The 26452-nt window shown below is 34.1% G+C and overlaps 1 protein-coding gene across 1 annotated transcript in view; it reads left to right on the plus strand.

Annotated features, from left to right (window-relative positions):
• LOC126682092 (uncharacterized) overlaps window positions 1–25990 on the plus strand; it is an 83629-nt gene extending 57639 nt beyond the window's left edge. The window contains exons 7-12 of the mRNA XM_050377643.1: window positions 9764–9776; window positions 13120–13235; window positions 23278–23331; window positions 24614–24647; window positions 25293–25326; window positions 25987–25990. Of these exons, the coding sequence (XP_050233600.1) occupies window positions 9764–9776; window positions 13120–13235; window positions 23278–23331; window positions 24614–24647; window positions 25293–25326; window positions 25987–25990 (255 nt within the window). The remainder of the gene's footprint in view (window positions 1–9763; window positions 9777–13119; window positions 13236–23277; window positions 23332–24613; window positions 24648–25292; window positions 25327–25986) is intronic.
• Window positions 25991–26452: the final 462 nt, after the last annotated feature.

Below are 26452 nucleotides of genomic sequence, written 5' to 3' on the forward strand. Positions count from 1 at the left end.
TACGTTTCTAGTTGGGATTAATTAAAATAATAGAAGAGTCATTTGATAAATGAATTATCGTTTTATCGCATTTTTGGGGCTTTTCTGCATTCCCCAAAACAGCTCAGGGAGGGTAGTTTGGGTGCGTTTTTTGACCCTATAAGCGTAACGGATGAAGTTGGAACCTGAACAAAAGATCTAGACAGTGTTACAGAAAATATGAATATTCAATTAGTTTGTTAATCAGACCGTTTTATGTAAGCATTTTGATAGCCCGAAGTAGGCTAGAAAGGGGATTTTTGAAAAGTTCAGTTTGACTAGGAATTTTGTAAGCTGGATAAATTATCGGTTATTCAGACAATGTTCTAGTTGGGATTATTGAAAATCATATAAAAGTTATTTGATAAATTAATTATCGTTTTATCCTGTTATTGGGGCTTTTCTGCATTCTCCAAAACAGCTCAAGGAGGGGAGTTTGGGTGCGTTTTTTGACCCTATAAGCGTACCAGATGAAGTTGGAACCTGAACAAAAGATTTAAACAGTGTTACAGACAATATGAATATTCTATTAGTTTGTTAATCAGACCGTTTTATGTATGCATTTTGATAACCCGAAGTAGGCTAGAAAAGGGATTTTTGAAAAGTTCAGCTTGACTAGGAATTTTGTAAGCTCGATAAATTATCAGTTATTCGGACAAAGTTTCTAGTTGGGATTATTGAAAATCATATAAAAGTTATTTGATAAATTAATTATCGTTTTATCCTGTTTTTGGGGCTTTTCTGCTTTCCCGAAAACAACTAAGGGAGGGGAGTTTATGTATGTTTTTTGACCCCCAACGTGTACCAGATGACGTTGGAACCTGAACGGAAGCTTTAGAGGGTGTTGAAGACAATAAGAATGTTCAATTAGTTTGGTAATCAGACTGTTTTAAGTAAACGTTTCGATAGCCCGAAGTAGGCTAGAAAATGAATTTTTAAAAAGTTGAGTTTAACTAGGAATTTTCTTAACTCGATAAGTTATCGGTTATTCAGACAACGTTTCTAGTTGGGATTAATTAAAATAATAGAAGAGTCATTTGATAAATGAATTATCGTTTTATCGCATTTTTGGGGCTTTTCTGCATTCCCCAAAACAGCTTAGGGAGGGTAGTTTGGGTGCGTTTTTTGACCCTATAAGCGTAACGGATGAAGTTGGAAACTGAACAAAAGATCTAGACAGTGTTACAGACAATATGAATATACAATTAGTTTGTTAATCAGACCGTTTTATGTAAGCATTTTAATAGCCCGAAGTAGGCTAGAAAAGGGATTTTTGAAAAGTTGAGTTTAACTAGGAATTTTGTTAGCTCGATAAGTTATCTGTTAGTGAGACAACATTTCTAGTTGGGATTATTTAAAATCATAGAAAAGTTATTTGATAAATAAATTATCGTTTTATGCCCTTTTTTGGGGTTTTTGTGCATTCCCCAAAACAGCTCATGGAGGGGAGTTTAGGTGCGTTTTTTAACCGTATAAGCGTACCAGATGAAGTTGGAACTTGAACAAAAGATTTAGACACTGTTACAGACAATATGTATATTCAATTAGTTTGTTTATCAGACCGTTTTATGTAAGCATTTTGATAGCCCGAAGTAGGCTAGAAAAGGGATTTTTGAAAAGTTGAGCTTGACTAGGAATTGTGTCAGTTCGATAAATTATCGGTTATTCGGACAAAGTTTCTAGTTGGGATTATTGAAAATCATATAAAAGTTATTTGATAAATTAATTATCGTTTTATCCTGTTTTTGGGGCTTTTCTCCATTCCCGAAAACAGCTAAGGGAGGGGAGTTTAGGTATGTTTTTTGACCCCCAACGCGTACCGGATGACGTTGGAACCTGAACGGAAGTTTTAGAGGGTGTTTAAAACAATAAGAATGTTCATTTAGTTTGGTAATAAGACTGTTTTAAGTAAGCGTTTTGATAGCCCGAAGTAGGCTAGAAAAGGAATTTTTAAAAAGTTGAGTTTAACTAGGAATTCTGTTAGCTCGATAAGTTATCGGTTATTCAGACAACGTTCGTAGTTGGGATTAATTTAAATAATAGAAGAGTCATTTGATAAATGAATTATCGTTTTATCCCATTTTTGGGGCTTTTTTGCATTCCCCAAAACAGCTCAGGGAGGGGGAGTTTGGGTGCGTTTTTTGACCCAATAAGCGTAACGGATGAAGTTGGAACCGGAACAAAAGATTTAGACAGTGTTACAGACAATATGAATATTCAATTAGTTTGTTAATCAGACCGTTTTATGTAAGCATTTTGATAGCCCGAAGTAGGCTAGAAAAGGGATTTTTGAAAAGTTGAGTTTAACTTGGAATTTTGTTAGCTTGATAAGTTATTTGTCATTGGGACAACATTTATAGTTGGTATTATTTAAAATCATAGAAAAGTTATTTGATAAATTAATTATCGTTTTATCCCGTTTTTGGGGTTTTTGTGCATTCCCCAAAACAGCTCAGGGAGGGGAGTTTGGGTGTGTTTTTTGACCCTATAATCGTACCAGATGAAGTTGGAACCTGAACAAAAGATTTAGACAGTGTTACAGAGAATATGAATATTCAATTAGTTTGTTAATCAGACCGTTTTATGTAAGCATTTTGATAGCCCGAAGTAGGCTAGAAAAGGGATTTTTGAAAAGTTCAGTTTGACTAGGAATTTTGTCAGCTCGATAAATTATCGGTTATTCGGACAATGTTCCAGTTGGGATTATTGAAAATTATATAAATGTTATTTGATAAATTAATTATCGTTTTATCCTGTTTTTGGGGCTTTTCTGCATTCCCGAAAACAACTATGGGAGGGGAGTTTATGTATGTTTTTTGACCCCCAACGCGTACCGGATGACGTTGGAACCTGAACGGAAGTTTTAGAGGGTGTTGAAGACAATAAGAATGTTCAATTAGTTTGGTAATCAGACTGTTTTAAGTAAACATTTTGATAGCCCGAAGTAGGCTAGAAAAGGAATTTTTAAAAAGTTGAGTTTAACTAGGAATTTTCTTAGCTTGATAAATTAATTATCTTTTTATCCCGTTTTAGGGGTTTTTGTGTATTTTGACCCTATAAGCGTACCAGATGAAGTTGTAACCTGAACAAAAGATTTAGACAGTGTTACAGACAATATGAATATTCAATTAGTTTGTTAATCAGACCGTTTTATGTAATCATTTTGATAGCCCGAATTAGGGTAGAAAAGGGATTTTTGAAAAGTTGAGTTTGACTAGGAATTTTGCAAGCTCGATAAATTATCTGTTATTGGGACAAATTTTCTAGTTGGGATTATTTAAAATCATAGAAAAGTTATTTGATAAATAAATTATCATTTTATCCCGTTTTTAGGGTTTTTGTGCATTCTCCAAAACATCTTAGGGATGGAAGTTTGGGTGCGTTTTCTGACCCTCTAAGCGTACCAGATGAAGTTGGAACCTGAAAAAAAGATTTAGACAGTGTTACAGACAATATGAATATTCAATTAGTTTGTTAATCAGACCGTTTTATGTAAGCATTTTGATAGCACGAAGTAGGCTAGAAAAGGGATTTTTGAAAAGTTGAGTTTGACTAGGAATTTTGTAAGCTCGATAAATTATCAGTTATTCGGACAAAGTTTCTAGTTCGGATTATTGAAAATCATATAAAAGTTATTTGATTAATTAATTATCGTTTTATCCTGTTTTTGGGGCTTTTCTGCATTCCCGAAAACAGCTAAGGGAGGGGAGTTTAGGTATGTTTTTTGACCCCCAACGCGTACCGGATGACGTTGGAACCTCAACGGAAGTTTTAGAGGGTTTTGAAGACAATAAGAATGTTCATTTAGTTTGGTAATCAGACTTTTTTTAGTAAGCGTTTTGATAGCCCGAAGTAGGCTAGAAAAGGAATTTTTAAAAAGTAGAGTTTGACTAGGAATTTTGTAAGCTCGATAAATTATAAGTTATTGGGACAACATTTCTAGTTGGGATTTTTTAAGATCATAGAAAAGTTATTTGATAAATAAATTATCGTTTTATCCCGTTTTTGGGGTTTTTGTGCATTCCCCAAAAGAGCTCAGGGAGGGGAGTTTGGGTGCGTTTTTTGACCCTATAAGCGTACCAGATGAAGTTGGAACCTGAACAAAAGATTTAGATAGTGTTACAGACAATATGAATATTCTATTAGTTTGTTAATCAGACCGTTTTTTGTAAGCATTTTGATAGCCCGAAGTAGGCTAGAAAAGGGATTTTTGAAAAGTTGAGCTTGACTAGGAATTTTGTAAGCTCGATAAATTATCAGTTATTCGGACAAAGTTTCTAGTTGGGATTATTGAAAATCATATAAAAGTTATTTGATAAATTAATTATCGTTTTATCCAGTTTTTGGGGCTTTTCTGCATTCCCGAAAACAACTATGGGAGGGGAGTTTATGTATGTTTTTTGACCCCCAACGTGTACCAGATGACGTTGGAAGCTGAACGGAAGTTTTAGAGGGTGTTGAAGACAATAAGAATGTTCAATTAGTTTGGTAATCAGACTGTTTTAAGTAAACGTTTCGATAGCCCGAAGTAGGCTAGAAAAGGAATTTTTAAAAAGTTGAGTTTAACTAGGAATTTTCTTAGCTCGATAAGTTATCGGTTATTCAGACAACGTTTCTAGTTGGGATTAATTAAAATAATAGAAGAGTCATTTGATAAATGAATTATCGTTTTATCGCATTTTTGGGGCTTTTCTGCATTCCCCAAAACAGCTCAGGGAGGGTAGTTTGGGTGCGTTTTTTGACCCTATAAGCGTAACGGATGAAGTTGGAACCTGAACAAAAGATCTAGACAGTGTTACAGAGAATATGAATATTCAATTAGTTTGTTAATCAGACCGTTTTATGTAAGCATTTTGATAGCCCGAAGTAGGCTAGAAAAGGGATTTTTGAAAACTTCAGTTTGACTAGGAATTTTGTCAGCTCGATAAATTATCGGTTATTCGGACAATGTTCTAGTTGGGATTATTGAAAATCATATAAAATTTATTTGATAAATTAATTATCGTTTTATCCTGTTATTGGGGCTTTTCTGCATTCCCCAAAACAGCTCAGGGAGGGGAGTTTGGGTGCGTTTTTTAACCCTATAAGCGTACCAGATGAAGTTGGAACCTGAACAAATGATTTAAACAGTGTTACAGACAATATGAATATTCTATTAGTTTGTTAATCAGACCGTTTTATGTAAGCATTTTGATAGCCCGAAGTAGGCTAGAAAAGGGATTTTTGAAAAGTTGATCTTGACTAGGAATTTTGTAAGCTGGATAAATTATCAGTTATTCTGACAAAGTTTCTAGTTGGGATTATTGAAAATCATGTAAAAGTTATTTGATAAATTAATTATCGTTTTATCCTGTTTTTGGGGCTTTTCTCCATTCCCGAAAACAGCTAAGGGAGGGGAGTTCAGGTATTTTTTTTGACCCCCAACGCGTACCGGATGACGTTGGAGACAATAAGAATGTTCATTTAGTTTGTTAATCAGACTGTTTTATGTAAGCATTTTGATAGCCCGAAGTATGCTAGAAAAGGGATTTTTGAAAAGTTGAGTTTAGCTAGGAATTTCGTTAGCTCGATAAGTTATCGGTTATTCAGACAACGTTTCTAGTTGGGATTATTTAAAATCATAGAAAAGTTATTTGATAAATAAATTATCGTTTTATCCCGTATTAGGGGTTTTTGTGCATTCCCCAAAACAGCTTAGGGAGGGGAGTTTGGGTGCGTTTTTTTGACCCTATAAGCGTACCAGATGAAGTTGGAACCTGGACAAAAGATTTAGACAGTGTTACAGACAATATGAATATTCTATTAGTTTGTTAATCAGACCGTTTTATGTAAGCGTTTTGATAGCCCGAAGTAGGCTAGAAAAGAGATTTTTGAAAAGTTGAGCTTGACTAGGAATTTTGTAAGCTCGATAAATTAACAGTTATTCGAACAAAGTTTCTAGTTGGGATTATTGAAAATCATATAAAAGTTATTTGATAAATTAATTATCGTTTTATCCTATTTTTGGGGCTTTTCTACATTCCCGAAAACAGCTAAGGGAGGGGAGTTTAGGTATGTTTTTGACCCCCAACGCGTAACGGATGACGTTGGAACCTCAACATAAGTTTTAGAGGGTGTTGAAGACAATAAGAATGTTCATTTAGTTTGGTAATCAGACTTTTTTTAGTAAGCGTTTTGATAGCCTGTAGTAGGCTAGAAAAGGAATTTTTAAAAGTTTGAGTTTAACTAGGAATTCTGTTAGCTCGATAAGTTATCGGTTATTCAGACAACGTTTCTAGTTGGGCTTAATTAAAATAATAGAAGAGTTATTTAATAAATGAATTATCGTTTTATCCCATTTTTGCGGCTTTTCTACATTCCCCAAAACAGCTCACGGAAGGGAGTTTGGGTGCGTTTTTTGACCTTATAGTCGTACCGGATGAAGTTGGAACCTGAACAAATGATTTAGACAGTGTTACAGACAATATGAATATTCAATTAGTTTGTTAATCAAACCGTTTTATGTAAGCATTTTGATAGCCCGAAGTAGGGTAGAAAAGGGATTTTTGAAAAGTTGAGTTTAACTATGAATTTCGTTAGCTCGATATGTTATCTGTTATTGGGACAAAATTTCTAGTTGGGATTATTTAAAATCATTGAAAAATTATTTGATAAATAAATTATCGTTTAATCCCGTTTTTGGGGTTTTTGTGCATTCCCCAAAACAGCTTAGGGATGGAAGTTTGGGTGTGTTTTTTGACCCTATAAGCGTAGCAGATGAAGTTGGAACCTGAACAAAAGATTTAGACAGTGTTACAGACAATATGAATATTCAATTAGTTTGATAATCAGACCGTTTTATGTAAGCATTTTTATAGCACGAAGTAGGCTAGAAAAGGGATTTTTGAAAAGTTGAGTTTGACTAGGAATTTTGTAAGCTCGATAAATTATCAGTTATTCGAACAAAGTTTCTAGTTCGGATTATTGAAAATCATATAAAAGTTATTTGATAAATAAATTATCGTTTTATCCCGTATTAGGGGTTTTTGTGCATTCCCCAAAACAGCTTAGGGAGGGGAGTTTGGGTGCGTTTTTTTGACCCTATAAGCGTACCAGATGAAGTTGGAACCTGGACAAAAGATTTAGACAGTGTTACAGACAATATGAATATTCTATTAGTTTGTTAATCAGACCGTTTCATGTAAGCGTTTTGATAGCCCGAAGTAGGCTAGAAAAGAGATTTTTGAAAAGTTGAGCTTGATTATGAATTTTGTAAGCTCGATAAATTATCAGTTATTCGGACAAAGTTTCTAGTTGGGATTATTGAAAATCATATAAAAGTTATTTGATAAATTAATTATCGTTTTATCCTGTTTTTGGGGCTTTTCTGCATTCCCAAAAACAGCTAAGGGAGGGGAGTTTAGGTATGTTTTTTGACCCGCAACGCGTACCGGATGACGTTGGAACCTGAACAAAAGTTTTAGAGGGTGTTCAAGACAATAAGAATGTTCAATTAGTTTGGTAATCGGACTGTTTTAAGTAAGCGTTTTGATAGCCCGAAGTAGGCTAGAAAAGGAATTTTTAAAAAGTTGAGTTTATCTAGGAATTCTCTTAGCTCGATAAGGTATCAGTTATTCAGACAACGTTTCTAGTTGGGATTAATTAAAATAATAGAAGAGTCATTTGATAAATGAATTATCGTTTTATACCATTTTTGGGGCTTCTACATTCCCCAAAACAGCTCAGGGAGGGGAGTTTGGGTGCGTCTTTTGACCCTATTAGCGTAATGGATGAAGTTGGAACCTGAACAAAAGATTTAGACAGTGTTACAGACAATATGAATATTTAATTAGTTTGTTAATCAGACCGTTTTATGTAAGCATTTTGATAGCCCGAAGTAGGCTAGAAAAGGGATTTTTGAAAAGTTGAGTTTAACTAGGAATTTTGTTAGCTTGATAAGTTATATGTTATTGGGACAACATTTCTAGTTGGGATTATTTAAAATCATAGAAAAGTTATTTGATAAAAAATTATCGTTTTATCCCGTATTAGGGGTTTTTGTGCATTCCCCAAAACAGCTTAGGGAGGGGAGTTTGAGTGCGTTTTTTTGACCCTATAAGCGTACCAGATGAAGTTGGAACCTGGACAAAAGATTTAGACAGTGTTACAGACAATATGAATATTCTATTAGTTAGTTAATCAGACCGTTTTATGTAAGCGTTTTGATAGCCCGAAGTAGGCTAGAAAAGAGATTTTTGAAAAGTTGAGCTTGACTAGGAATTTTGTAAGCTCGATAAATTAACAGTTATTCGAACAAAGTTTCTAGTTGGGATTATTGAAAATCATATAAAAGTTATTTGATAAATTAATTATCGTTTTATCCTATTTTTGGGGCTTTTCTGCATTCCCGAAAACAGCTAAGGGAGGGGAGTTTAGGTATGTTTTTGACCCCCAACGCGTAACGGATGACGTTGGAACCTCAACAGAAGTTTTAGAGGGTGTTGAAGACAATAAGAATGTTCATTTAGTTTGGTAATCAGACTTTTTTTAGTAAGCGTTTTGATAGCCTGTAGTAGGCTAGAAAAGGAATTTTTAAAAGTTTGAGTTTAACTAGGAATTCTGTTAGCTCGATAAGTTATCGGTTATTCAGACAACGTTTCTAGTTGGGCTTAATTAAAATAATAGAAGAGTTATTTAATAAATGAATTATCGTTTTATCCCATTTTTGCGGCTTTTCTACATTCCCCAAAACAGCTCACGGAAGGGAGTTTGGGTGCGTCTTTTGACCCTCTAAGCGTAACGGATGAAGTTGGAACCTGAACAAAAGATTTAGATAGTGTTACAGACAATATGAATATTCAATTAGTTTGTTAATCAAACCGTTTTATGTAAGAATTTTGATAGCCCGAAGTAGGGTAGTAAAGGGATTTTTGAAAAGTTGAGTTTAACTATGAATTTCGTTAGCTCGATATGTTATCTGTTATTGGGACAAAATTTCTAGTTGGGATTATTTAAAATCATAGAAAAATTATTTGATAAATAAATTATCGTTTAATACCGTTTTTGGGTTTTTGTGCATTCCCCAAAACAGCTTAGGGATGGAAGTTTGGGTGCGTTTTTTGACCCCATAAGCGTACCAGATGAAGTTGGAACCTGAACAAAAGATTTAGACAGTGTTACAGACAATATGAATATTCAATTAGTTTGATAATCAGACCGTTTTATGTAAGCATTTTGATAGCACGAAGTAGGCTAGAAAAGGGATTTTTGAAAAGTTGAGTTTGACTAGGAATTTTGTAAGCTCGATAAATTATCAGTTATTCGAACAAAGTTTCTAGTTCGGATTATTGAAAATCATATAAAAGTTATTTGATAAATTAATTATTGTTTATCCTGTTTTTTGGGCTTTTCTGCATTCCCGAAAACAGCTCAGGGAGGGAAGTTTGGGTGCGTTTTTTGACCCTACAAGCGTACCAGATCAAGTTGGAACCTGAACAAAAGATTTAGACAATGTTACAGACAAAATGAATATTTAATTAGTTTATTAATCAGACTGTTTTATGTAAGCATTTTGATATCCCGAAGTAGGCTAGAAAAGGGATTTCTGAAAAGTTGAGTTTGACTAGGAATTTTGTAAGCTCGATAAATTATCAGTTATTCGGACAAAGTTTCTAGTTGGGATTATTGAAAATCATATAAAAGTTTTTTGATAAATTAATTATCGTTTTATCCTGTTTTTGGGGCTTTTCTGCATTCCCAAAAACAGCTAAGAAGTTTAGGTATGTTTTTTGACCCCCAACGCGTACGGGATGACGTAGGAACCTGAACGAAAGTTTTAGAGGGTGTTGAAGACAATAAGAATGTTTAATTAGTTTGGTAATCGGACTGTTTTAAGTAAGCGTTTTGATAGCCCGAAGTAGGCTAGAAAAGGAATTTTTAAAAAGTTGAGTTTAACTAGGAATTCTCTTAGCTCGATAAGGTATCAGTTATTCAGACAACGTTTCTAGTTGGGATTAATTAAAATAATAGAAGAGTCATTTGATAAATGAATTATCGTTTTATACCATTTTTGGGGCTTCTGCATTCCCTAAAACAGCTCGGGGAGGGGAGTTTGGGTGCGTCTTTTGACCCTCTAAGCGTAACGGATGAAGTTGGAACCTGAACAAAAGATTTAGATAGTGTTACAGACAATATGAATATTCAATTAGTTTGTTAATCAGACCGTTTTATGTAAGCATTTTGATAGCCCGAAGTAGGCTAGAAAAGGGATTTTTGAAAAGTTGAGTTTAACTAGGAATTTTGTTAGCTTGATAAGTTATCTGTTATTGGGACAACATTTCTAGTTGGGATTATTTAAAATCATAAAAAAGTAATTTGATAAATAAATTATCGTTTTATCCCGTATTAGGGGTTTTTGTGCATTCCCCAAAACAGCTTAGGGAAGGAAGTTTGGGTGCGTTTTTTGACCCTATAAGCGTACCAGATTAAGTTGGAACCTGAACAAAAGATTTAGACAGTGTTACAGACAGTATGAATATTCAATTAGTTTGTTAATCAGACCGTTTTATGTAAGCATTTTGATAGCCCGAAGTAGGCTAGAAAAGGGATTTTTGAAAAGTTGAGTTTGACTAGGAATTTTGTAAGCTCGATAAATTATCAGTTATTCAGACAAAATTTCTAGTTGGGATTATTGAAAATCATATAAAAGTTATTTGATAAATTAATTATCGTTTTATCCCGTTTTAGGGGTTTTTCTGCATTCCCGAAAACAGCTAAGGGAGGGGAGTTTAAGTATGCTTTTTGACCCCCAACGCGTACCGGATGACGTTGGAACCTCAACGGAAGTATTGGAGGGTGTTGAAGACAATAAGAATGTTAATTTAGTTTGGTAATCAGATTTTTTTAGTAAGCGTTTTGATAGCCCGAAATAGGCTAGAAAAGGAATTTTTAAAAAGTTGAGTTTGACTAGGAATTTTGTAAGCTCGATAAATTATCAGTTATTCAGACAAAGATTCTAGTTGGGATTACTGAAAATCATATAAAAGTTATTTGATAAATTAATTATCTTTTTATCCCGTATTAGGGGTTTTTGTGCATTCCCCAAAACAGCTCAGGGAGGGGAGTTTGGGTGCGTTTTTTGACCCTATAAGCGTACCAGATGAAGTTGGAACCTGAACAAAAGATTGAGACAGTGTTACAGACAATATGAATATTCAATTAGTTTGTTAATCAGACCGTTTTATGTAAGCATTTTGATAGCCCGAAGTAGGCTAGAAAAAGGATTTTTGAAAAGTTGAGTTTGACTAGGAATTTTGTAAGCTCGATAAATTATCAGTTATTCGGACAAAGTTTCTAGTTGGGATTATTGAAAATCATATAAAAGTTATTTGATAAATTAATTATCGTTTTATCCTGTTTTTGGGGCTTTTCAGCATTCCCGAAAACATCTAAGGGAGGGGAGTTTAGGTATGTTTTTGACCCCCAACGCGTACCGGATGACGTTGAAACCTCAACGGAAGTTTTACAGGGTGTTGAAGACAATAAGAATGTTAATTTTGGTTTGGTAATCAGACTTTTTTTAGTAAGCGTTTTGATAGCCCGAAGTAGGCTAGAAAGGGAATTTTTAAAAAGTTGAGTTTGACTAGGAATTTTGTAAGCTCGATAAATTATCAGTTATTCAGACAAAGATTCTAGTTGGGATTACTGAAAATCATATAAAAGTTATTTGATAAATTAATTATCTTTTTATCCCGTTTTAGGGGTTTTTGTGCATTCCCCAAAACAGCTAAGGGAGGGGAGTTTAAGTATGTTTTTTGACCCCCAACGCGTACCGGATGACGTTGGAACCTCAACGGAAGTTTTAGAGGGTGTTGAAGACAATAAGAATGTTAATTTAGTTTGGTAATCAGACTTTTTTTAGTAAGCGTTTTGATAGCCCGAAGTAGGCTAGAAAAGGAATTTTTAAAAAGTTGAGTTTGACTAGGAATTTTGTAAGCTCGATAAATTATCAGTTATTCAGACAAAGATTCTAGTTGGGATTACTGAAAATCATATAAAAGTTATTTGATAAATTAATTATCTTTTTATCCCGTTTTAGGGGTTTTTGTGCATTCCCCAAAACAGCTCAGGGAGGGGAGTTTGGGTGCGTTTTTTGACCCTATAAGCGTACCAGATGAAGTTGGAACCTGAACAAAAGATTTAGACAGTGTTACAGAAAATATGAATATTCAATCAGTTTGTTAACCAGACCGTTTTATATAAGCATTTTGATAGCCCGAAGTAGGCTAGAAAAGGGATTTTTGAAAAGTTGAGTTTGACTAGGAATTTTGTAAGCTCGATAAATTATCAGTTATTCGGACAAAGTTTCTAGTTGGGATTATTGAAAATCATATAAAAGTTATTTGATAAATTAATTATCGTTTTATCCTGTTTTTGGGGCTTTTCTGCATTCCCGAAAACAGCTAAGGGAGGGGAGTTTAGGTATGTTTTTTGACCCCCAACGCGCACCGGATGACGTTGGAACCTCAACGGAAGTTTTAGAGGGTGTTGAAGACAATAAGAATGTTAATTTAGTTTGGTAATCAGACTTTTTTTAGTAAGCGTTTTGATAGCCCGAAGTAGGCTAGAAAAGGAATTTTTAAAAAGTTGAGTTTGACTAGGAATTTTGTGAGCTCGATAAATTATCAGTTATTCAGACAAAGATTCTAGTTGGGATTACTGAAAATCATATAAAAGTTATTTGATAAATTAATTATCTTTTTATCCCGTTTTAGGGGTTTTTGTGCATTCCCCGAAACAGCTCAGGGAGGGGAGTTTGGGTGCGTTTTTTGACCCTATAAGCGTACCAGATGAAGTTGGAACCTGAACAAAAGATTGAGACAGTGTTACAGACAATATGAATATTCAATTAGTTTGTTAATCAGACCGTTTTATGTAAGCATTTTGATAGCCCGAAGTAGGCTAGAAAAAGGATTTTTGAAAAGTTGAGTTTGACTAGGAATTTTGTAAGCTCGATAAATTATCAGTTATTCGGACAAAGTATCTAGTTGGGATTATTGAAAATCATATAAAAATTATTTGATAAATTAATTATCGTTTTATCCTGTTTTTGGGGCTTTTCAGCATTCCCGAAAACATCTAAGGGAAGGGAGTTTAGGTATGTTTTTGACCCCCAACGCGTACCGGATGACGTTGAAACCTTAACGGATGTTTTACAGGGTGTTGAAGATTATAAGAATGTTAATTTAGTTTGGTAATCAGACTTTTTTTAGTAAGCGTTTTGATAGCCCGAAGTAGGCTAGAAAGGGAATTTTTAAAAAGTTGAGTTTGACTAGGAATTTTGTAAGCTCGATAAATTATCAGTTATTCAGACAAAGATTCTAGTTGGGATTACTGAAAATCATATAACAGTTATTTGATAAATTAATTATCTTTTTATCCCGTTTTAGGGGTTTTTGTGCATTCCCCAAAACAGCTAAGGGAGGGGAGTTTAAGTATGTTTTTTGACCCCCAACGCGCACCGGATGACGTTGCAACCTCAACGGAAGTTTTAGAGGGTGTTGAAGACAATAAGAATGTTAATTTAGTTTGGTAATCAGACTTTTTTTAGTAAGCGTTTTGATAGCCCGAAGTAGGCTAGAAAAGGAATTTTTAAAAAATTGAGTTTGACTAGGAATTTTGTAAGCTCGATAAATTATCAGTTATTCAGACAAAGATTCTAGTTGGGATTACTGAAAATCATATAAAAGTTATTTGATAAATTAATTATCTTTTTATCCCGTTTTAGGGGTTTTTGTGCATTCCCCAAAACAGCTCGGGGAGGGGAGTTTGGGTGCGTTTTTTGACCCTATTAGCGTACCAGATGAAGTTGGAACCTGAACAAAAGATTTAGACAGTGTTACAGACAATATGAATATTCAATTAGTTTGTTAATCAGACCGTTTTATGTAAGCATTTTGATAGCCCGAAGTAAGCTAGAAAAAGGATTTTTGAAAAGTTGAGTTTGACTAGGAATTTTGTAAGCTCGATAAATTATCAGTTATTCGGACAAAGTTTATAGTTGGGATTATTGAAAATCATATAAAAGTTATTTGATAAATTAATTATCGTTTTATCCTGTTTTTGGGGCTTTTCAGCATTCCCGAAAACATCTAAGGGAGGGGAGTTTAGGTATGTTTTTGACCCCCAACGCGTACCGGATGACGTTGAAACCTCAACGGAAGTTTTACAGGGTGTTGAAGACAATAAGAATGTTAATTTTGGTTTGGTAATCAGACTTTTTTTAGTAAGCGTTTTGATAGCCCGAAGTAGGCTAGAAAGGGAATTTTTAAAAAGTTGAGTTTGACTAGGAATTTTGTAAGCTCGATAAATTATCAGTTATTCAGACAAAGATTCTAGTTGGGATTACTGAAAATCATATAAAAGTTATTTGATAAATTAATTATCTTTTTATCCCGTTTTAGGGGTTTTTGTGCATTCCCCAAAACAGCTAAGGGAGGGGAGTTTAAGTATGTTTTTTGACCCCCAACGCGTACCGGATGACGTTGGAACCTCAACGGAAGTTTTAGAGGGTGTTGAAGACAATAAGAATGTTAATTTAGTTTGGTAATCAGACTTTTTTTAGTAAGCGTTTTGATAGCCCGAAGTAGGCTAGAAAAGGAATTTTTAAAAAGTTGAGTTTGACTAGGAATTTTGTAAGCTCGATAAATTATCAGTTATTCAGACAAAGATTCTAGTTGGGATTACTGAAAATCATATAAAAGTTATTTGATAAATTAATTATCTTTTTATCCCGTTTTAGGGGTTTTTGTGCATTCCCCAAAACAGCTCAGGGAGGGGAGTTTGGGTGCGTTTTTTGACCCTATAAGCGTACCAGATGAAGTTGGAACCTGAACAAAAGATTTAGACAGTGTTACAGAAAATATGAATATTCAATCAGTTTGTTAACCAGACCGTTTTATATAAGCATTTTGATAGCCCGAAGTAGGCTAGAAAAGGGATTTTTGAAAAGTTGAGTTTGACTAGGAATTTTGTAAGCTCGATAAATTATCAGTTATTCGGACAAAGTTTCTAGTTGGGATTATTGAAAATCATATAAAAGTTATTTGATAAATTAATTATCGTTTTATCCTGTTTTTGGGGCTTTTCTGCATTCCCGAAAACAGCTAAGGGAGGGGAGTTTAGGTATGTTTTTTGACCCCCAACGCGTACCGGATGACGTTGGAACCTCAACGGAAGTTTTAGAGGGTGTTGAAGACAATAAGAATGTTAATTTAGTTTGGTAATCAGACTTTTTTTAGTAAGCGTTTTGATAGCCCGAAGTAGGCTAGAAAAGGAATTTTTAAAAAGTTGAGTTTGACTAGGAATTTTGTGAGCTCGATAAATTATCAGTTATTCAGACAAAGATTCTAGTTGGGATTACTGAAAATCATATAAAAGTTATTTGATAAATTAATTATCTTTTTATCCCGTTTTAGGGGTTTTTGTGCATTCCCCAAAACAGCTCAGGGAGGGGAGTTTGGGTGCGTTTTTTGACCCTATAAGCGTACCAGATGAAGTTGGAACCTGAACAAAAGATTTAGACAGTGTTACAGACAATATGAATATTCAATTAGTTTGTTAATCAGACCGTTTTATGTAAGCATTTTGATAGCCCGAAGTAGGCTAGAAAAAGGATTTTTGAAAAGTTGAGTTTGACTAGGAATTTTGTAAGCTCGATAAATTATCAGTTATTCGGACAAAGTTTATAGTTGGGATTATTGAAAATCATATAAAAGTTATTTGATAAATTAATTATCGTTTTATCCTGTTTTTGGGGCTTTTCAGCATTCCCGAAAACATCTAAGGGAGGGGAGTTTAGGTATGTTTTTGACCCCCAACGCGTACCGGATGACGTTGAAACCTCAACGGAAGTTTTACAGGGTGTTGAAGACAATAAGAATGTTAATTTTGGTTTGGTAATCAGACTTTTTTTAGTAAGCGTTTTGATAGCCCGAAGTAGGCTAGAAAGGGAATTTTTAAAAAGTTGAGTTTGACTAGGAATTTTGTAAGCTCGATAAATTATCAGTTATTCAGACAAAGATTCTAGTTGGGATTTCTGAAAATCATATAAAAGTTATTTGATAAATTAATTATCTTTTTATCCCGTTTTAGGGGTTTTTGTGCATTCCCCAAAACAGCTAAGGGAGGGGAGTTTAAGTATGTTTTTTGACCCCCAACGCGTACCGGATGACGTTGGAACCTCAACGGAAGTTTTAGAGGGTGTTGAAGACAATAAGAATGTTAATTTAGTTTGGTAATCAGACTTTTTTTAGTAAGCGTTTTGATAGCCCGAAGTAGGCTAGAAAATGAATTTTTAAAAAGTTGAGTTTGACTAGGAATTTTGTAAGCTCGATAAATTATCAGTTATTCAGACAAAGATTCTAGTTGGGATTACTGAAAATCATATAAAAGTTATTTGATAAATTAATTATCTTTTTATCCCGTTTTAGGGGTTTTTGTGCATTCCCCAAAACAGCTCAGGGAGGGGAGTTTGGGTGCGTTTTTTGACCCTATAAGCGTACCAGATGAAGTTGGAACCTGAACAAAAGATTTAGACAGTGTTACAGAAAATATGAATATTCAATCAGTTTGTTAATCAGACCGTTTTATGTAAGCATTTTGATAACCCGAAGTAGGCTAGAAAAGGGATTTTTGAAAAGTTGAGTTTGACTAGGAATTTTGCAAGCTCGATAAATTATCAGTTATTCGGACAATGTTTTTAGTTGGGATTATTGAAAATCATATAAAAGTTATTTGATAAATTAATTATCTTTTTATCCTGTTTTAGGGGTTTTTGTGCATTCCCCAAAACAGCTCAGGGAGGGCAGTTTGGGTGCGTTTTTTGACCCTATAAGCGTACCAGATGAAGTTGGAACCTGAACAAAAGATTTAGACAATGTTACAGACAATATGAATATTCAAGTAGTTTGTTAATCAGACCGTTTTATGTAATCATTTTGATAGCACGAAGTAGGCTAGAAAAGGGATTTTTGAAAAGTTGAGTTTGACTAGGAATTTTGCAAGCTCGATAAATTATCAGTTATTCGGACAATGTTTTTAGTTGGGATTATTGAAAATCATATAAAAGTTATTTGATAAATTAATTATCGTTTTATCCTGTTTTTGGGGCTTTTGTGCATTCCCGAAAACAGCTCAGGGAAGTGAGTTTGGGTGCGTTTTTTGACCCTATAAGCGTACCAGATGAAGTTGGAACCTAAACAAAAGATTTAGACAGTGTTACAGACAATATGAATATTCAATTATTTTGTTAATCAGACCGTTTTATGTAAGCATGTTGATAGCCCGAAGTAGGCTAGAAAAGGGATTTTTAAAAAGTTCAGTTTAACTAGGAATTTTGCAAGCTCGATAAATTAGCAGTTATTCGGAGAAAGTTTCTAGTTGGGATTATTTAAAATCATATAAAAGTTATTTGATAAATTAATTATTGTTTTATCCTGTTTTTGGGGCTTTTCTGCATTCCCGAAAACAGCTAAGGGAGGGGAGTTTAGGTATGTTTTTTGACCCCCAACGCGTACCGGATGACGTTGAAACCTCAACGGAAGTTATAGAGGGTGTTGAAGACAATAAGAATGTTCATTTAGTTTGGTAATCAGAGTGTTTTTAGTAAGCGTTTTGATAGCCCGAAGTAGGCTATAAAAGGAATTTTAAAAAAGTTGAGTTTAACTAGAAATTCTGTTAGCTCGATAAGTTATCGATTATTTAGACAACGTTTCTAGTTGGGATTAATTAAAATAATAGAAGAGTTATTTGATAAATGAATTATCGTTTTATCCCATTTTTGGGGCTTTTCTGCATTCCCCAAAACAGCTCAGGGAGGGGAGTTTGGGTGCGTTGTTTGAACCTATAAGCGTAATGGATGAAGTTGGAACCTGAAAAAAAGATTTAGACAGTGTTACAGAAAATATGTATATTCAATTAGTTTGTTAATCAGATCGTTTTATGTAAGCATTTTGATAGCCCGAAGTAGGCTAGAAAAGGGATTTTTGAAAAGTTGAGTTTGACTAGGAATTTTGTAAGCTCGATAAGTTATCTATTATTGGGACAACATTTCTATGTTGGGATTATTTAAAATCATAGATAAGTTATTTGATAAATAAATTATCGTTTTATCCCGTTTTTGGGGTTTTTGTGCATTCCCCAAAACAGCTCAGGGATTGAAATTTGGGTGCGTTTTTTGACCCTATAAGCGTACCATATGAAGTTGGAACCTGAACAAAAGATTTAGACAGTGTTACAGACAATATGAATATTCAATTAGTTTGTTAATCAGACCGTTTTATGTAAGCATTTTGATAGCCCGAAGTAGGCTAGAAAAGGGATTTTTGAAAAGTTGAGTTTGACTAGGAATTTTGTAAGCTCGATAAATTATCAGTTATTCGGACAAAGTTTCTAGTTGGGATTATTGAAAATCATATAAAAGTTATTTGATAAATTAATTATCGTTTTATCCTGTTTTTGGGGCTTTTCAGCATTCCCGAAAACATCTAAGGGAGGGGAGTTTAGGTATGTTTTTTGACCCCCAACGCGTACCGGATGACGTTGGAACCTCAACGGAAGTTTTAGAGGGTGTTGAAGAAAATAAGAATGTTAATTTAGTTTGGTAATCAGACTTTTTTTAGTAAGCGTTTTGATAGCCCGAAGTAGGCTAGAAAAGGAATTTTTAAAAAGTTGAGTTTGAATACGAATTTTGTAAGCTCGATAAATTATCAGTTATTCAGACAAAGATTCTAGTTGGGATTACTGAAAATCATATAAAAGTTATTTGATAAATTAATTATCTTTTTATCCCGTTTTAGGGATTTTTGTGCATTCCCCAAAACAGCTCAGGGAGGGGAGTTTGGGTGCGTTTTTTGACCCTGCAAGCGTACCAGATGAAGTTGGAACCTGAACAAAAGATTTAGACAGTGTTACAGACAATCTGAATATTCAATCAGTTTGTTAATCAGACCGTTTTATGTAAGCATTTTGATAGCCCGAAGTAGGCTAGAAAAGGGATTTTTGAAAAGTTGAGTTTGACTAGGAATTTTGTAAGCTCGATAAATTATCAGTTATTCGGACAAAGTTTCTAGTTGGGATTATTGAAAATCATATAATAGTTATTTGATAAATTAATTATCGTTTTATCCTGTTTTTGGGGCTTTTCTGCATTCCCGAAAACAGCTAAGGGAGGGGAGTTTAAGTATGTTTTTTAACCCCGAACGCGTACCGGATGACGTTGGAACCTCAACGGAAGTTTTAGAGGGTGTTGAAGACAATAAGAATGTTAATTTAGTTTGGTAATCAGAGTTTTTTTATTAAGCGTTTTGATAGCCCGAAGTAGGCTAGAAAAGGAATTTTTAATAAGTTGAGTTAGACTAGGAATTTTGTAAGCTCGATAAATTATCAGTTATTCAGACAAAGATTCTAGTTGGGATTACTGAAAATCATATAAAAGTTATTTGATAAATTAATTATCTTTTTATCCCGTTTTAGGGGTTTTTGTGCATTCCCCAAAACAGCTCAGAGAGGGCAGTTTGGGTGCGTTTTTTGACCCTATAAGCGTACCAGATGAAGTTGGAACCTGAACAAAAGATTTAGACAATGTTACAGACAATATGAATATTCAAGTAGTTTGTTAATCAGACCGTTTTATGTAATCATTTTGATAGCACGAAGTAGGCTAAAAAGGGATTTTTGAAAAGTTGAGTTTGACTAGGAATTTTGCAAGCTCGATAAATTATCAGTTATTCGGACAATGTTTTTAGTTGGGATTATTGAAAATCATATAAAAGTTATTTGATAAATTAATTATCGTTTTATCCTGTTTTTGGGGCTTTTGTGCATTCCCGGTAATAGCTCAGGGAGGGGAGTTTGGATGCGTTTTTTGACCCTATAAGCGTACTAGATGAAGTTGGAACCTAAACAAAAGATTTAGACAGTGTTACAGACAATATGAATATTCAATTATTTTGTTAATCAGACCGTTTTATGTAAGCATGTTGATAGCCCGAAGTAGGCTAGAAAAGGAATTTTTAAAAAGTTGAGTTTGACTAGGAATTTTGCAAGCTCGATAAATTAGCAGTTATTCGGAGAAAGTTTCTAGTTGGGATTATTGAAAATCATATAAAAGTTATTTGATAAATTAATTATCGTTTTATCCTGTTTTTGGGGCTTTTCTGCATTCCCGAAAACAGCTAAGGGAGGGGAGTTTAGGTATGTTTTTTGACCCCCAACGCGTACCGGATGACGTTGGAACCTCAACGGACGTTATAGAGGGTGTTGAAGACAATAAGAATGTTCATTTAGTTTGGTAATCAGATTGTTTTTAGTAAGCGTTTTGATAGCCCGAAGTAGGCTAGAAAAGGAATTTTAAAAAAGTTGAGTTTAACTAGGAATTCTGTTAGCTCGATAAGTTATCGATTATTTAGACAACGTTTCTAGTTGGGCTTAATTAAAATAATAGAAGAGTTATTTGATAAATGAATAATCGTTTTATCCCATTTTTGGGGCTTTTCTGCATTCCCCAAAACAGCTCAGGGAGGGGAGTTTGGGTGCGTTGTTTGACCCTATAAGCGTAATGGATGAAGTTGGAACCTGAAAAAAAGATTTAGACAGTGTTACAGACAATATGAATATTCAATTAGTTTGTTAATCAGATCGTTTTATGTATGCATTTTGATAGCCCGAAGTAGGCTAGAAAAGGGATTTTTGAAAAGTTGAGTTTGACTAGGAATTTTGTAAGCTCGATAAGTTATCTATTATTGGGACAACATTTCTATGTTGGGATTATTTAAAATCATAGATAAGTTATTTGATAAATAAATTATCGTTTTATCCCGTTTTTGGGGTTTTTGTGCATTCCCCAAAACAGCTTAGGGATGGAAGTTTGGGTGCGTTTTTTGACCCTATAAGCGTACCAGATGAAGTTGGAACCTGAACAAAAGATTTAGACAGTGTTATAGACAATATGAATATTCAATTAGTTTGTTAATCAGACCGTTTTATGTAAGCATTTTGATAGCCCGAAGTAGGCTAGAAAAGGGATTTTTGAAAAGTTGAGTTTGACTAGGAATTTTGTAAGCTCGATAAATTATCAGTTATTCGGACAAAGTTTCTAGTTGGGATTATTGAAAATCATATAAAAGTTATTTGATAAATTAATTATCGTTTTATCCTGTTTTTGGGGCTTTTCAGCATTCCCGAAAACATCTAAGGGAGGGGAGTTTAGGTATGTTTTTTGACCCCCAACGCGTACCGGATGACGTTGGAACCTCAACGGAAGTTTTAGAGGGTGTTGAAGACAATAAGAATGTTAATTTAGTTTGGTAATCAGACTTTTTTTAGTAAGCGTTTTGATAGCCCGAAGTAGGCTAGAAAATGAATTTTTAAAAAGTTGAGTTTGACTAGGAATTTTGTAAGCTCGATAAATTATCAGTTATTCAGACAAAGATTCTAGTTGGGATTACTGAAAATCATATAAAAGTTATTTGATAAATTAATTATCTTTTTATCCCGTTTTAGGGATTTTTGTGCATTCCCCAAAACAGCTCAGGGAGGGGAGTTTGGGTGCGTTTTTTGACCCTGCAAGCGTACCAGATGAAGTAGGAACCTGAACAAAAGATTTAGACAGTGTTACAGACAATCTGAATATTCAATCAGTTTGTTTATCAGACCGTTTTATGTAAGCATTTTGATAGCCCGAAGTAGGCTAGAAAAGGGATTTTTGAAAAGTTGAGTTTGACTAGGAATTTTGTAAGCTCGATAAATTATCAGTTATTCGGACAAAGTTTCTAGTTGGGATTATTGAAAATCATATAAAAGTTATTTGATAAATTAATTATCGTTTTATTCTATTTTTTGGGCTTTTCTGCATTCCCGAAAACAGCTAAGGGAGGGGAGTTTAAGTATGTTTTTTGACCCCCAACGCGTACCGGATGACGTTGGAACCTCAACGGAATTTTTAGAGGGTGTTGAAGACAATAAGAATGTTAATTTAGTTTGGTAATCAGACTTTTTTTAGTAAGCGTTTTGATAGCCCGAAGTAGGCTAGAAAAGGAATTTTTAAAAAGTTAAGTTTGACTAAGAATTTTGTAAGCTCGATAAATTATCAGTTATTCAGACAAAGATTCTATTTGTGATTACTGAAAATCATATAAAAGTTATTTGATAAATTAATTATCTTTTTATCCCGTTTTAGGGGTTTTTGTGCATTCCCCAAAACAGCTCAGGGAGGGGAGTTTGGGTGCGTTTTTTGACCCTGCAAGCGTACCAGATGAAGTTGGAACCTGAACAAAAGATTTAGACAGTGTTACAGACAATCTGAATATTCAATCAGTTTGTTAATCAGACCGTTTTATGTAAGCATTTTGATAGCCCGAAGTAGGCTAGAAAAGGGATTTTTGAAAAGTTGAGTTTGACTAGGAATTTTGTAAGCTCGATAAATTATCAGTTATTCGGACAAAGTTTCTAGTTGGGATTATTGAAAATCATATAAAAGTTATTTGATAAATTAATTATCGTTTTATCCTGTTTTTGGGGCTTTTCAGCATTCCCGAAAACATCTAAGGGAGGGGAGTTTAGGTATGTTTTTTGACCCCCAACGCGTACCGGATGACGTTGGAACCTGATCAACGGAAGTTTTAGAGGGTGTTGAAGAAAATAAGAATGTTAATTTAGTTTGGTAATCAGACTTTTTTTAGTAAGCGTTTTGATGGCCCGAAGTAGGCTAGAAAAGGAATTTTTTAAAAGTTGAGTTTGACTACGAATTTTGTAAGCTCGATAAATTATCAGTTATTCAGACAAAGATTCTAGTTGGGATTACTGAAAATCATATAAAAGTTATTTGATAAATTAATTATCTTTTTATCCCGTTTTAGGGATTTTTGTGCGTTCCCCAAAACAGCTCAGGGAGGGGAGTTTGGGTGCGTTTTTTGACCCTGCAAGCGTACCGGATGAAGTTGGAACCTGAACAAAAGATTTAGACAGTGTTACAGAAAATCTGAATATTCAATCAGTTTGTTAATCAGACCGTTTTATGTAAGCATTTTGATAGCCCGAAGTAGGCTAGAAAAGGGATTTTTGAAAAGTTGAGTTTGACTAGGAATTTTGTAAGCTCGATAAATTATCAGTTATTCGGACAAAGTTTCTAGTTGGGATTATTGAAAATCATATAAAAGTTATTTGATAAATTAATTATCGTTTTATTCTGTTTTTGGGGCTTTTCTGCATTCCCGAAAACAGCTAAGGGAGGGGAGTTTAAGTGAGTTTTTTGATCCCCAACGCGTACCGGATGACGTTGGAACCTCAACGGAAGTTTTAGAGGGTGTTGAAGACAATAAGAATGTTAATTTAGTTTGGTAATCAGACTTTTTTTAGTAAGCGTTTTGATAGCCCGAAGTAGGCTAGAAAATAATTTTTAAAAAGTTGAGTTTGACTACGAATTTTGTAAGCTCGATAAATTATCAGTTATTCAGACAAAGATTCTAGTTGGGATTACTGAAAATCATATAAAAGTTATTTGATAAATTAATTATCTTTTTATCCCGTTTTAGGGATTTTTGTGCATTCCCCAAAACAGCTCAGGGAGGGGAGTTTGGGTGCGTTTTTTGACCCTGCAAGCGTACCAGATGAAGTAGGAACCTGAACAAAAGATTTAGACAGTGTTACAGACAATCTGAATATTCAATCAGTTTGTTTATCAGACCGTTTTATGTAAGCATTTTGATAGCCCGAAGTAGGCTAGAAAAGGGATTTTTGAAAAGTTGAGTTTGACTAGGAATTTTGTAAGCTCGATAAATTATCAGTTATTCGGACAAAGTTTCTAGTTGGGATTATTGAAAATCATATAAAAGTTATTTGATAAATTAATTATCGTTTTATTCTATTTTTTGGGCTTTTCTGCATTCCCGAAAACAGCTAAGGGAGGGGAGTTTAAGTATGTTTTTTGACCCCCAACACGTACCGGATGACGTTGGAACCTCAACGGAATTTTTAGAGGGTGTTGAAGACAATAAGAATGTTAATTTAGTTTGGTAATCAGACTTTTTTTAGTAAGCGTTTTGATAGCCCGAAGTAGGCTAGAAAAGGAATTTTTAAAAAGTTAAGTTTGACTAGGAATTTTGTAAGCTCGATAAATTATCAGTTATTCAGACAAAGATTCTAGTTGTGATTACTGAAAATCATATAAAAGTTATTTGATAAATTAATTATCTTTTTATCCCGTTTTAGGGGTTTTTGTGCATTCCCCAAAACAGCTCAGGGAGGGGAGTTTGGGTGCGTTTTTTGACCCTATAAGCGTACCAGATGAAGTTGGAACCTGAACAAAAGATTTAGACAGTGTTACAGACAATATGAATATTCAATTAGTTTGTTAATCAGACCGTTTTATTTAAGCATTTTGATAGCCCGAAGTAGGCTAGAAAAGGGATTTTTGAAAAGTTGAGTTTGACTAGGAATTTTGTAAGCTCGATAAATTATCAGTTATTCGGACAAAGTTTCTAGTTGGGATTATTGAAAATCATATAAAAGTTATTTGATAAATTAATTATCGTTTTATCCTGTTTTTGGGGCTTTTCAGCATTCCCGAAAACATCTAAGGGAGGGGAGTTTAGGTATGTTTTTTGACCCCCAACGCGTACCGGATGACGTTGGAACCTGATCAACGGAAGTTTTAGAGGGTGTTGAAGAAAACAAGAATGTTAATTTAGTTTGGTAATCAGACTTTTTTTAGTAAGCGTTTTGATAGCCCGAAGTAGGCTAGAAAAGGAATTTTTTAAAAGTTGAGTTTGACTACGAATTTTGTAAGCTCGATAAATTATCAGTTATTCAGACAAAGATTCTAGTTGGGATTACTGAAAATCATATAAAAGTTATTTGATAAATTAATTATCTTTTTATCCCGTTTTAGGGATTTTTGTGCGTTCCCCAAAACAGCTCAGGGAGGGGAGTTTGGGTGCGTTTTTTGACCCTGCAAGCGTACCGGATGAAGTTGGAACCTGAACAAAAGATTTAGACAGTGTTACAGACAATCTGAATATTCAATCAGTTTGTTAATCAGACCGTTTTATGTAAGCATTTTGATAGCCCGAAGTAGGCTAGAAAAGGGATTTTTGAAAAGTTGAGTTTGACTAGGAATTTTGTAAGCTCGATAAATTATCAGTTATTCGGACAAAGTTTCTAGTTGGGATTATTGAAAATCATATAAAAGTTATTTGATAAATTAATTATCGTTTTATCCTGTTTTTGGGGCTTTTCAGCATTCCCGAAAACATCTAAGGGAGGGGAGTTTAGGTATGTTTTTTGACCCCCAACGCGTACCGGATGACGTTGGAACCTGATCAACGGAAGTTTTAGAGGGTGTTGAAGAAAACAAGAATGTTAATTTAGTTTGGTAATCAGACTTTTTTTAGTAAGCGTTTTGATAGCCCGAAGTAGGCTAGAAAAGGAATTTTTTAAAAGTTGAGTTTGACTACGAATTTTGTAAGCTCGATAAATTATCAGTTATTCAGACAAAGATTCTAGTTGGGATTACTGAAAATCATATAAAAGTTATTTGACAAATTAATTATCTTTTTATCCCGTTTTAGGGATTTTTGTGCATTCCCCAAAACAGCTCAGGGAGGGGAGTTTGGGTGCGTTTTTTGACCCTGCAAGCGTACCGGATGAAGTTGGAACCTGAACAAAAGATTTAGACAGTGTTACAGACAATCTGAATATTCAATCAGTTTGTTAATCAGACCGTTTTATGTAAGCATTTTGATAGCCCGAAGTAGGCTAGAAAAGGGATTTTTGAAAAGTTGAGTTTGACTAGGAATTTTGTAAGCTCGATAAATTATCAGTTATTCGGACAAAGTTTCTAGTTGGGATTATTGAAAATCATATAAAAGTTATTTGATAAATTAATTATCGTTTTATTCTGTTTTTGGGGCTTTTCTGCATTCCCGAAAACAGCTAAGGGAGGGGAGTTTAAGTGAGTTTTTTGATCCCCAACGCGTACCGGATGACGTTGGAACCTCAACGGAAGTTTTAGAGGGTGTTGAAGACAATAAGAATGTTAATTTAGTTTGGTAATCAGACTTTTTTTAGTAAGCGTTTTGATAGCCCGAAGTAGGCTAGAAAATTCCTAGTCAAAAAGTTAAGTTTGACTAGGAATTTTGTAAGCTCGATAAATTATCAGTTATTCAGACAAAGATTCTAGTTGGGATTACTGAAAATCATATAAAAGTTATTTGATAACGTTTGGCTCAGGGACAAAGATTCTAGTTGGGATTACTGAACTTTTAAATTGCTAAACAGGTGAAACGCTTTAGCAAAGTCACTTTTCTAAAAGTGACTAAAATTCCAACGTTAACAATTCTTTATCCTTAAAACATAATATAAGTGGAAATCAAAACGTTTCCCCTTTTCAAACATTGAA

This window comes from Mercurialis annua, linkage group LG5, assembly GCF_937616625.2.
Source record: "Mercurialis annua linkage group LG5, ddMerAnnu1.2, whole genome shotgun sequence".
NCBI classification, from domain to species: Eukaryota; Viridiplantae; Streptophyta; class Magnoliopsida; order Malpighiales; family Euphorbiaceae; genus Mercurialis; species Mercurialis annua.